The 13,583-nt window shown below is 41.3% G+C and overlaps 1 protein-coding gene across 1 annotated transcript in view; it reads right to left on the bottom strand.

Moving 5' to 3' along the window:
* LGI1 (leucine rich glioma inactivated 1) overlaps positions 1 to 13,583 on the bottom strand; it is a 39,676-nt gene that overhangs the window by 8,980 nt on the left and 17,113 nt on the right. The window contains exons 3-4 of the mRNA XM_046027485.1: positions 10,402 to 10,473; positions 10,232 to 10,303 (exon numbers count right to left, since the gene is read on the bottom strand). Of these exons, the coding sequence (XP_045883441.1) occupies positions 10,232 to 10,303; positions 10,402 to 10,473 (144 nt within the window). The remainder of the gene's footprint in view (positions 1 to 10,231; positions 10,304 to 10,401; positions 10,474 to 13,583) is intronic.

Raw genomic sequence — 13,583 nt, 5'->3', positions numbered from 1 at the left:
AGAAGTGTGGACATAACAAGGAGTAGGAAGGGATGTAGATTCTGATAATTTTCTATCAGAAAATTTCTATCAGTGTGTGTATGTGTACCCATATCGGTTATATAATTTTCTAATGAATTTTTTCACACACAAAAAATAAAAACTAAACTGAAACAAAAATAGCTTACGTTGTTGGCCTCCAAAGCCCTTGAAAAGTCTCTCAAATTCCATTTAAAAGACTCTCAAAACTCTTCTGTCTTCTACCTGCTCTAATTAATATGAGATTTCTCAAGTGCAAACATTCAAGACTTTTAAAACCTATTTTTAAGTTAATTATGTTGTTTTCTTGAGTTTTAGAAATTACACTAGGTTGGAAACCTCTTTTCAGTGAACCTTGGAACATAAGAATGGGAACTGAATCAGAATGTTCCAGTCTCAATGAAGGTCTATTATGTAAAGAAGGGCACTGCTTTGGAGCCATTCTGAGCTTGGTTTGAATTCTGACGCCACTACTTCCTGGCTGTGTGACTTTAATTCTGAATCTTCTTCAGGACTCAATATTTTCATTTTTTTAGGGGGAGGTGATACCTCTTGTCACAAGATAGTTAGGGAGAGTAGATAAGATAACTCAGGATGGTACCTGGCATCTGGTCTATTCTCAATAAAGGGCGGCAGGGAGGAAGGGGAGAGGAAAAGAAGGAGAAGAGCTTGCCTAAGAAATAACATTTAGAAAACTGGCTATATGAAAGAAACACTATGAGTGCAGTGGTATTAGGACTAATAAAATGTTGCTAAAGAAGACTTTTCAAAGATTTTATTTATTTATTTGACAGAGAGACATAGCAAGAGAGGGAACACAAGCAGAGGGAGTGGGAGAAACAGGCTTCCCCCCAAGCAGGGAGCCCGATGCAGGGCTTGATCCGGGAACCCTGGGATCACAACCTGAGCCAAAGGTAGACGCTCAACTGACTAAACCACCCAGGTGCCCCATTTTTTCAAAATGTATTTTTTAAAGATCTTATTTATTTATTTGAGATAGAGAGTGAGAGACAACATGAGACAGAAGAAGGTCAGAGGGAGAAGCAGACTCCCTGTGGAGCTCCCTGTGGAGCTGGGAGCCTGTTGCAGGACTCGATCCTAGGACTTCGGGATCATGACCTGAGCTGAAAGCAGTTGCTTAGCCAATTGAGCCACCCAGGCACCCTAAAGACTTTTCAAGAGAATGTCTCTATAATTCACCTTTCTGCCTAGTGGTTGAAAGAAGAGAACTTCTTGTGTCTTGGTCTAGTACTGAATCACTCCCAAGTTATGTGTCTCAATTTATTTTCTAGCACGATGTGTCTTAAAGTTCTCAGGCGAACTTCTCAGTGGATGAAACCAGCTACAACTGGTTGTAAGACACAAGTTTGAAGGAGGCTGGGTCACAGGACAGCAGGCATGCAATGAAGAAACAGTCAAATCCTGAATTATTACTGCCAGCAAGGCTGCCCAGGAAGAGGCACCATGTTTGCAATGCTGCCCAAGGCAGTTCTGTTATTTTTATTCTTTTTTCCCAAGGTAGTTGTTTTGAACAATGAGCAAATTTGGGAGTTCCACTTCCTGCCCAGAGGATAGAGCTCTAGGCCTCACATACCCAACATGAAGGCCAACTACAGAAGCAGCTGCTAAGACATGAACTTGGAGCTACAAGGCTTTTGGGGTGGAGAGACATCATTTTTCCATGACAAGATGGCCGACTTTTAAGTCAACAAAGTTGGGGGCTGGGGCTGATGAAGGCAGGCTGGCCTTCTTGGACTGTAAAATGAGGCTTTATGCCTTTTGAGGGCTTCTTGTAACAGGGAGGCTCTCACTCTGGGGACCAGAGGGTGGCGGAGGCAGAGCACCATGAGGGGTACCAGAGGCAGAAGTGTTGGATGGATTTACCGCACTTAGTGAGACTTGTTTCCCTCTTCCACTGCCAAAATCCGGTGAAATACTGACTCACAGTGGACTGTTTCTGAAAAAGATAGGATGGAGCTTCACGCCTACGTTTGATGAGAAGTAGGCATGAGAAGTCTGCCTGGACTCATAAAAGAGGCAGAAACATGAGGAAGTAAGACCCAGAAAGGAGAGGAAGGCTTCCGAGGCCCAGGACAAGGAGTTGAGACAGCTTCCCAAAAGTCTTTGGCAGGCCTCAGTCACAGGGTTACATTTGCATAAGAAGAAAGCGGGCAGCAGGGACTGGAGTAGAGAATGTTTTAGGAAAACAATGCTGATAAAGCTGTAAAAGGCCCTGATATAAATCACCCTTCCACTGGGGGCTGATGGGTCAACAGTCAGAGGTCACATAGGTCACATAGGAGATCAGCAGAATCTGCAAAGTTAAGAAGAGAATGATGAAATGCCTCCACACGTTAATTAGCTGGCCAGTTTAGAATATTTACCAATTTACCAAGTGAAGAGAGCTGGAATTATTTTGAGACCCACTTCCATTGGGAAAAGATATTTAATCTAGCATTATCCGTAGGAGAAGAGAATTGGAAACAACCTACATGTCCATTAATAAGGGATTGTGTAAATAAATGATGGTTTATACTTAACATGGAATATTTTGTAGGAGATTTTAAAAACATGAGGTAGATCTCTATGATTTGACACAGAATGATGCCTAAAAGAAAAAAAAGTAAATTGGAGAGTAGGATATAGAGGGCAATCCCACTTGAGGAGGGAGGATACATGTCAACAATGCATAAAGAAAGGTCTGGAAGGAAAATCATTTTTTTACATTTGGAATATTTCACTTTTGCTATATAAACATCCGGATTGTGAGAGTTTTTATCATCAAGCATGTATTATCATTTTAAATTCAGAAGAAACAAAGAATAAAGTTGAGGTTTTAAACAGACGCCATTGCTTAGTATTTGTGTATGGAATGGTTCTTTCCAGTGAAGATTTAGTGATTCTAAATCAACTATTTTACTTCACTCACAAAGTCCCAAAGTTACCGGGCTAGAGTGTGAGGGACTGTCAGGGTCAGCATGCAGGGGTCTGAGTGGTCCGATGATGTCTCATTTTTCTCACAAGATTCTCACATGGCATCAGGCCCTCATTGTCTGGGGAAATTAAGGACTGCAGCCAGTCCAGACTTGGAGCCATTCCTCTGGGTTCCTTGCCTCAGATGAAACTCAGCTTCAAGGGGGGATTGGAGCTTCAGAAATCATCATGGGCATCTGAGGGCTTTAGGTGTGTTCTCTTGGAGGGTGGGGATGCCGGTGAGGGGACTCCTGAGGGCTCTGCGCCAGAGCCGCCAGGAAGAAAAAGTAGCAAGTCCCTGATGCTCCCTGAAGCCTGCTCAGCTTTGGTCATTAGATGAAAAGAGTGAAAATCTGGTGCCTATGGGTTAAACAGCTGGAGAGACTGAGATAGCATTTCATGGGTTAGGGTTGGGGTTTTTAGGCTTGATGTTAGGATCGTTTGATTCTTCAGATTCCATCTCTGTATTGAGTCTTGCTACTGGAAGGCAAAATGGACAATCAAACGCTTTCAATTTTTTCACTTTCTCCTTTCCCTCCATTGTCCCCCAGCTTCACAGAGTAACAGCGTCATGTCATTATTTCCTTTCCCCTAATAGATGCTCTGGTTGAAACATGTTCTGTGTCTTTTGTAAAACTGGCTGTCAGTCTCTTCCTCAGCATCACTGAGAGCAGTGTGCTGGTTTGGGGTCTAGCTTGGTCTCAAGTGGACAAGGGATTCCAATTGAGCATCCTCATTCTCAAGAGTGTGCCTTTTCCCAACTTAATTTCACCTCTCTTGGTTTCTGTCTCATTATCTGCAAAACTGAGTAGAGAATACCAATTTCCTTTATTGTGAAAATTAATAAACACAACTGCTAGCATTTTTTATATACACACCAATGAAATGGATTCCAGGGAAAATTTTGGCATCTGCAGGTGAATATTTAAGCCTTATGTCAAGACTATAAAACTAATCCGTTTCTTTGTTATTGTCAAAACCAATGATATTTAATGCCTAAGCACTTTTAAATGCTCAATTCAGGAGCTGAGATCATCTATTCTCTTTGCCTCTCTGAGAAGACAGAACTCTATGCCTTAGTATTTTTAAGTGTCCCATCATTTACTGATACATATTATATATATTAGTGATATATACATATCACTGGCATATGTATATATTTTCTGATATATGTACACACACATATATATACACATGAATACATATATATGTATATATGTAATAATGCTTATTATTTCTTCAAGAAAATTTGGAAAGTGTAGAAATTATTTTTTTAAAGGGTGAAATAATAATCATCCTGGAAGAAGTAATCACTATTTTCTCTCACTCATTACTACAGAGTTCATCTCATGAGGGATATTTATGTGGAAAGCAAGTGATTCCAGAGAGGCATGCTACTGGTCCTGAAGGTCTAGAGACCTTCTTCTCTCCCCTTTTTCTTTGTGATCCAGAGTGAGATGGCTTGAAAGAGTGTGAACCTGAATTGATGTGGGGGACCTCCTTCCTCTTCGAAAGTCTGCTAGGTAGGCAAGAGTTAAATCAGTGCTGGATTTTAAAACTAAATACAAGTATTATTAGGAAGAAGACGAAGACAAATTAGAAGCTGGTGGAGAAAGAGGCAAGGAGTCAGACGTGGCCACCTGAGCTGTCAGGAAAAGTCATTCTGCATGTGGTATGACTGAAGGGAATCCTGGCAAGCATCCAAGCCGACCCCCTGCCTGTCCATCCTCTCCAGGGCTCTTTGGATTGGGGAGCAGCCGGGGGCAGTGGGGTGGTAGATGTGGAGGGGGAGGTGGAAATGACATGGTCCAGGAATGACATATCAGGGTTTGAGCTCTGGTTGTTTTCTTTTCTCCAAAGTGAATCACTTGGAGTGATCACTTCTGACCAAGTGATCACTTGGTCAGAATTATCTACAAGTTCTGTTCTAGCTCTTAAATCACATCTTTATGCTTTTCACCATGAAAGGCTATGGCTTCATCTTTAATAATTAAGAAATGATATGAGGAGAGTCAACACCCTAAGCTGTGCCATTTAGAGACAATGAATTTGACCAGAGGTTTTGGTAGGGAGTAGGAATGCCCTCGAATGTCTGAGGGGGTGTGGACAGAACCGATCAGCAGGAGTGAAGAGGAGGCGAGGGAAGGCTTGAGGATGTATTTCATCCATGTTAATTTTTTCTAGGTTGATTGGGTAGTGAGTCCTGGAAGGATGCTCTTCTTACCACCAGATTCCTAGTACCTGGCACAAAGGAAGCCCTCAGTAGATACTTTGAAAGGAATGAATGAATGGGGAAGGCTGGGATGGAGGAGAGGAAGGGCAGCAGTCTAGACAAAGAATAGAGTGGAGGAGAATGCTTAGACCCCTCGTACCAAGACACTAAGTTAGGAAGAAAGTGCAAACCTGTGAACTGCCCTTGCCACCCACCCGCCCCCGTCACATGGACCTGCTGCTCACAACATGCCCTCCTGCCTCGTCACCTCCCCATGGCAACCATTCCAAAGCAATGTGGAGGCTCTTTAAAGTGTGCCTTCCACGAAGCATAAGAAACATTCTTTAAGACACAAGGAAACTGTCCAACTGAACATCTAGTTGCCTTGAAACTAGCTGAGTGGGGTCAAGCATTCCCAATGGCAGACAGTCTGTCCTTCCCAGCGGAGGGGATGACCATTCCTTCCACTTTGATGTCTTCCTGGTTTACCTGAGAAAACCTCTGATGATGACTGTGGAACCTACTGGAAAGTCTCCTCCCTGAGGCAGAGCAGACTGGCTCCAACAGCACGTTTGTTTCAGTGCCGCCAGGCTCTGCTGCTAAGAAAGCAGCGCCCACAGCCATCTGGGTGCTCCCAGCCTCCCTGCCGTGCAGATTCCCAGCTGCAGTCGGTGTCTCACTGAATTTGCAGTGGTTCAAGTGCAGTTATTTTAATTTCATACAGAATGTTTAAAGGGGATGAAAACACTGCAGCATTTGGAATCCTGATCCAGGACCCACAGAGGTTAGGCAGGCCATTTTAGTTGATTTTAACGGTGTTTCCTGCCTACCAGGCTCTGTTCTAAGCACTTTGCACAGATTTACTCATTTGATCTTAGGACAACCTTAGGAGATGCTCCTAAGCATCTTCTTATCCCCTGTCTCCCTGTTTTTTACAGATTATTGTTATCACTCCCATTTTACCCACAAGGAATTCTGAGGCCCAGTGAAGCTAAGTGACCTCCTGATATCCCACAGCTGTCAGGCTTGAAACCCAGGGGGTCTGGTGGCAGAGCTCACCCTCAACCACTACCCTGCACTGTCTCTTTACCTGTACATTATTGTGAAAGCTGAAATGAGGACATCCTGCCTGCCTGATTGGGGACACACAGGCACCTTTAGTTTGGGGACTGCTATATGCACCTTTTGCCCCCACCACCACTTCTGAGCAACCAGCAGGGCTCTGCAACACATCTAGATTGATGACAATTTTCCCCAATATTTTTATACATGCATGCCAACACTCCTGCCCCTACTGGGCCTCAGTCACAGTGACACATACGTGATACCAAAGGAAATCATTACCAAAAAGGCTCATGGGTGTTAACAGAAAGTAATACATAATGTTTAGAGACTTTTGTCATCATTGGCCATAAACTATTTTTAATGCATTTGCACCCTATAATTTCAAAAGTAATACACAGTCAGCAGAAAAATTCAAACCTTGTTGATATATATAAACTATTCAAACATTAACATTGAACACATATAACATAGGGACAGTAATTCAAAATAAAGTATTAGATAGAGGATCCCAGTATTTGACTGGCATTGTAAGGACTGAAATGTAAGGAATTCTCCCTTTTCTGAAAGCTAGCTTGAGGGGGGAAGGGGGTATATATAGTAAGTTGTCTATAATTCTCTTTTTAGGAGTTAAGTCTCTTGAGATAGGTGTGTAAGAAAGCGAGATAAGTTTGTTGCTTCCTTAGGAACTAACTGCATCTGTATAAAGGCTCAGGTAGGCCCCTTGACACAGCTTCAGTGTTAGGCCAGAGTGGAAACCAGTGGAATCTAAAGCTATAGGTCTCATTCCAACTATTTGTGCTTGGAGACTAAAATCAAGGCTAGGGCCCCTGTCTTCTGGATCGTCTTCTTCCCTAGTCATGTTTGCCCCTCAGATCATGTCCTGTGGAAGGATCCAGGCAGCTCAATCAAAACTTTCTGTCCGTGCTAGAACTGACTTGGTGGAGGGACGTCTAATTAAAGACCCCAGGAAACTTCTGCCTTTACCACTACTTGCTGGGGAGCAGCTTAAATGCAGGGTGCACCCCCTGTGTTCTCATCTTCCACAGGCGCAGTGCTACGCCTTCTTTTATAAGGTCACCAGGAGACTATAATGAGGTCAAGAATATGATAGAGCTTTGTAAACTTCTTCTCCAGTATATGCAATTTAGAGGGTCAGATGATAACTCCTCGCTGATTCCTATTTGCCTTTGACTGGGAAGAGTTGGTCTCAGGTGGAGGAAGGTGCTCTTTAAAGCCTAGAATCTTAAAAAAGAAACTAAATATCTCAAACAAATGTCAGATTTATTTATAGGTGGTAAATAATGGAAAGCTAACTTGATGTGCTGAGCAGTCAGAGGGACATTTGGTTTTCAAACACTCCCTATCCATCTCTGCTTGAAAGGAAGAAAGGGAAGGAGAAAAGAAAGAAGGAAGGAAGGAAGGAAGGAAGGAAGGAAGGAAGGAATGGAGGGAGGAAAGAAGAAAGAAAGGAAGGAAGGAAGGGAGGGAGGGAGGAAGGAAAGAAGGGCATTTTGAAGAACAGCATAATTAGCAAGGAGAACATAACTTAGGGACAAAGGCACTCAGTGAGAAAATATTTGTTTGTCTAATTGCTCTTGCCAGACGGAGCTCCCCCAGGTTGGAACTGGATCTTATTCATCTTTGTGTGGCACTTCCTAGAGACTATTTAGGATGAACCATATGGCACTGCATTTTTGTAGATCAAAAACAGTCTAATATTGGCAATGCCATATGAGTCAACCTAAGTGCTGGATGAAGATGCAAGAGACCTAAGGGTCATATTCACTCAGTCAACTTTAACCTGTTTCCTCATAACACCTCCTTCCCACCTCTAGCACCTGGTCAGAGAGGTTGGACTTCCATTTCACTGTCTGACCCTTAAGATTCATGCTTCTCTTTTTGAAGACTGACTTTGGTGTTCCCTTGAAATTGAAAATGTCTGGATGCTAAGTACATGTTATACCAGGGTCCCCTTCTTATAAGAGGCCTCATTAAGACCCAAATTACAATTCCCATTTCATTTAATGGACCTAACAAACAAAAGAGTCTCTAGTCAAACGAAATAGATGTTCTTCTTCATCAGGGTGTTGTATAGATTTTTTTCCTTCTCCCTTTGCTCCCCATCTTCCCCCACTTTCCTTCTGTTTTCTTTTCCCCTTCTTTTCTCCCTTTCTCTATCTCTCCCTTCATTAACCCTTCCATCCATCCTTTTTCCCTTCCTTCCATCCATTCTTGCTTCCTTCCTCCTTTCCTTCTGGGTCAGATAGTCCTTTAGACTGGAGAGAAGATACACCTGAGTCAACCAATGAGAACAGCAGACTTACATCACGAGTTCCCAGAGAGGACACGTGGATCTTACATCCTTCCTTCAGCCCTTGATGATGCTGAGTACCAGACAAAAGCTCTGTTGAGTAGGACTTATGTGAATTAAGCAGCTCTCAGGTTGAGGTCCTGACTTCTATTTCTCCTTCCATATATTTGTATCTGTTTTTTATTATTTTCTAAACAGTGGTGTTTGGCAGTGTTTGGCTCTGTGATAAAATGGCATTAACTATGTATACCATACACAGCTATTTCTGTATCACATTACAGCATTGATGTGTAACGCAGCAAAGCAAATGTTTTTCATTATAACGCCTTTTTACAGAAGACGTGAAGGGTTAATGATTTATGTGTAATACATCTGGCCATCAGGGCCGCTTACTGCAAATCCAAACAGCAGTTGAGACAAGGTTTGGTGAGAGGAAGTGTTAAGTCCTTATGGACACACTAGAATGTAGACCCCAAAGGCAAGTATTTTTGTCTACCTTGTTCCCTGCTTCATCCTGGGGCTTAGAACAGAGCTGACAGTGAGGTATTGTGAGGGAGCACGTTAAAGTTGACAGAATGGCATTGGGATCTCCTGCATCCTTGTCTTAACACTAGTGAGACACATATTAGTCACTTGAAAAATAGTCTTGAATGGATGAATAGCCATTGTAGTTCAAGTATTGAATTGATGTTATAATCCTGTAACTATTCAGCTCAGTAGTCACATATCCCCTCTAGGTCTCTGTTTTCTCATTTCTAAAATGGGGGTTATTGTGCCTATCTGGCAGGATTGTTGGGAGGATTAAATGAAAATCCATGTAAAGCAAATTGACCGACAAATAGTAGGCACTTAATAAATGCAGGTGCCTTTTCTTTCCATGCCCTCTAGCCTCCTTCAAAATGGATGTGTGTGTGTGTGTGTGTGTGTGTGTGTGTAAGGGGGGGTGGGAGAGGCTAGAAGAAATAAATTATTTCATTCATGTTTTCCAGGACTTTCCAACCTCAACCCTATGCCATTTCTTTGTTGTGGGGGCTGTCTTGTGTATTGCAGGGTGATTAGGAGCATCAGTGCCCTCTACTTGCCAGATGTCACGGCCCCGAGTTCTGACAACCAGATTGTCTCTAGATACTGATGAATGTTCCCTGGGAGGCAAAACTGTCTCCCGTGAAGAGCAACTCTTACAGCTATAGTCATTCATTGAATAATTAAGTATTCCATTTATAAACAAATTGTTTACGTACTGTGTAGACATTGCTGGTGGTTATAGTATATGTTTAAATGTATATAAGGTCAGGGCTTACACAGAAAAAGAAAAACAGCACATATCAAATTAAGCTATACAGTCAAACCATAACTATGTGAAGTGAGTAATGATGTAGATAATAAAAAAGTTATTTCAGTCACACAACTTCCCTGCATTAGATTGTTTTTCCTAATTTTCGTTAGATTAGGCTAATCATATTAATAGTGATCAGTTTCCTGGACCTGCACTGGCTGATGACAGGGAGATATGGCACGTGCGCATGGAGAGAAATCATTTGGGTTTCTTAAATTTTCATGGACTACCCATGAAGTGGGTGTGTGACTCACAGATTATCAAACTGCATTATCCATTAGTAAGCTTAAAAAGTAATAGCAACATTCATACTTACAGGTGAATTAAAGACTTTAGTCCCCGGAAAGTATGTCTTGATATGGACTTGATGTTGTTGTTTTCTATGAATCTGCAATAGGTTATAATATTTGTTGTCAGACAGCTGTAGGAAGCTGAGAGCACTTGTCCTGAATCATTATGTAAAAAAAAAAAAGTTTCTTTACTTACAAATACTCTAGATGTGGAAGACCAATAAAAGCATCATCACTGATCACATCAAAGGAGTTCGATGTGAATAATCTGCCCAGAAAAAGTACACAATGAAAATGGTTAACCTGACAGATTGTCAATCTTTGCTGCTGTTATCTCTTAGAGAAATGAGTGGGAGTTGTGTATGAAAAAGTGGACATCTGCCTTTTACAGTGTTATTTATTTAGGTAATCTTTGCAGCCTTTTTTTTTATACCCTCAATTATCTCCTCATTAAATACACATTGAGAGAGGCTTTATGCCCCACTTCTCACAATGTGGATGTCACAGGCCTTGGGTAACATTTTGAGATACAACTGGACAAGTATGACAGTCAAAGCAGCCAAAGCAACATTTTGCACATTAGCACAACAAAGACACTAACAGAATCTTTCCCTCTTGCTCAAGAAACTTCTGGAACATTCTGATCAGTTCAAACAATGGTGCCACAGGGCTTAATATCCTGGAAAAGTAGCTCTGTCAAAGCCTAGTTGTGCTTTGATATCTAATAGTAGATAAGCCATTAACATTGGCTCAATGAACATCAACTTAACTTCTTAGAAAATAGGACAGGCTGAAGATGAGAAACAATGAAGCTTAAAAAAGGTATTAGATCCATTTTATTACTAACTAGTTGAAAAGAACAGTTTCACTTGGATACATTTATTTGCAATTTCAAAATAAAAAAAAATTGAAATTACTGATGAAAAGGAACATCAACCAGCAGTCCCAACATTCTGTTGAACAATTGGGAAGAGTTGTCAGTTTCTGAATGGGAGATTTAAAAGAGGTTGTAGGCCAAATAATAAAAAGGGTAGGGGTTTTTTTGGTTTGTTTTTGTTTGTTTTTTTAGAATGCGTTTTAATTTATGAAATTCATTGGCTAAAGTGTTGATACAAGTTAAAAATCAGGTTTTAAATGTACTGATGACAATTTTATACCTCGGTTTAAGTGATGTTCAGTTTACATATTAAGTTCTTGTGTGGGGGAACCTCTTATTCCACTTATAACTATTATCCAAAATGTGACCCTGGTCACGGATGAGACCTGATATTTTACTTAATTTGACAATTCATGTCTCATACATACCATTTAACTGCACTATGTAAAGTCCAATATTCTCTCTTAGTAACATTTTTGACTTACTTTTGAAGTCTAGGGATTAAAAATAATTGCTACTAACCAGCTTGGTGACTTTGCCTCTCTGTGCCTGTTAACTAAGGAGATTGAAACTAAGAGACCTCACTTTCTGAACATTTATGAATAACTTATTTGACAGCTGGGATTGCTTTAGAGCAGTCAGAGGAGGGGAAAGCAGTGGGTTAGAGATGAATTGAGCATGATCGATAATCTTTGAAGGTAAAAGCTGGGTACATGGAAGTGAATCTTACTATTATCTCTACCTTTATTATTTTTTTAAAGATTTTATTTATTTATTTGACAGAGAGAGAGAGAGATCACAAGTAGTCAAAGAGGCAGGCAGAGGGGGAGGGGGACAGGCTCCCCACTGAGCAGAGAGCCCGATGTGGGGCTCGATTCCAGGACCCTGAGATCATGACCCGAGCCGAAGGCAGAGGCTTAACCCACTGAGCCACCCAGGTGCTCCTTATCTCTACTTTTATATATGCTTGACATTTTCCATAAAAATGGGGGAAAACAGGAACCAAACAAATAAAACTAGATGATCTGTTCCATTTCTTCTTAAGCTATCAATCCTGGAGTGATGTTGGGTTTTCTATCCCTCCCCCATCATACTCAAATCATTCACTAGGCTCTGAAAAGTCAACACCAATGAATAATGATGTACATTAGATGCTTGTAATCATTAAAAGAAATTCAAAGGTTTATGATTTCAGTCCAACTTTGACAATTGTTTCTTCTTATTTCATGGTTCTGGAAAGCAACAAGATTGCTCAGCTTTACTTCAAAGTAAGCTAACATCCAAAGCCTTCTTTAGGTTCCAGATTTTTGTTTCATTCTGTATAGGCATTATCAAGGATGGAGAGAACAGAATAAGGCAAAATAGATACAGAGCAATACCTCCCATGCTCACTGGTTTACAAACTGTCCCATGGTTGGACCAGCCACTTCAAAGCTGTATACTTCAAGTCGCCAGAAGAAATAGCTTTCAGCACCAGCTCCCCTTATGTTGAAAGCAGATGCAAAACAGAGCGGGAAATGGGTATTAGTGGGCAGCACTTGCCCACACATGTCAGGGAAGTAAAACAGAGAATTTCCACTAGAATTTGTATCTGCTTGTTCATTGCTTATCCCTAGCACCTGTAACATTGTCTGCCCCATAGTGGACACTGAATAAATATTTGTTAAACAAAAAAGGAATTCACTTTACATTAAATTCTTGTCAATGCTACATTACTAGATTGAATGTTCCTTATAGCAGGGACTTACCCTTATTTGCTTTTGTGTCCCCAGCCCTGATCACAGTTCCTGGTTAAATAATGCTTGTTGAACTAGATTTCAAGGATCAAAATCTCTGGCTAAAGCTGAAACTACATGCAAAAGTATGAGTGAATCTCACAAACCTAAGTTGAGGGAAAGAAACCCGAACACAATAAAGTATATCATATGTGATTTCACTTCTATAAATAAGAAAAAAAACCCAGTAAAACTCATCTATACTGGCAGAAATCAACATAATGGTTATCCTCAGAGGTGGGTAGTCACTGGAAGGGAGCACAAGGGGAGCCTTTCAGGTAAGGATAGTGCTGAGTTTTTCGACCTGGAAGCTGGTTACAAAGGTGTTCACTTTATAAAAAATCATGGTGGTGGGGAGGGAGGAATGAACAGGCAGAGGAATTTTAGGGCAGTAAAAATACTCTGTATGATACCATAATGATGGGCACATGTCATTATATATTTGTTCAAACCTGTAGAATGTACAACACCAAGGGTGAACCCTAATGTAAACTAGGGACTCTGGGTGATGATGTAGGTTCATCAATTGTAACAAATGTCCTACTCTGGTGGCAGATTTGGTAATGGGGGAGACATGTGAGGGTAGGGGGTATACAGGGAATCTCTGTGCCTTCTCCCCAATTTTGCTGTGAACTTAAAGCTGCTCAAAAACATAGTCTTAGGGGCACCTGGGTGACTCAGTGGTTAAATGTCTGCCTTTGGTTCAGGTCATGATCCCAGGCTGCT

This window comes from Meles meles, chromosome 13 (genome assembly GCF_922984935.1).
Source record: "Meles meles chromosome 13, mMelMel3.1 paternal haplotype, whole genome shotgun sequence".
Classification (NCBI taxonomy): Eukaryota; Metazoa; Chordata; class Mammalia; order Carnivora; family Mustelidae; genus Meles; species Meles meles.
The sequence above is the reverse complement of the archived record's forward strand: the minus strand, read 5'-3'. Positions and strand labels throughout refer to the sequence as shown.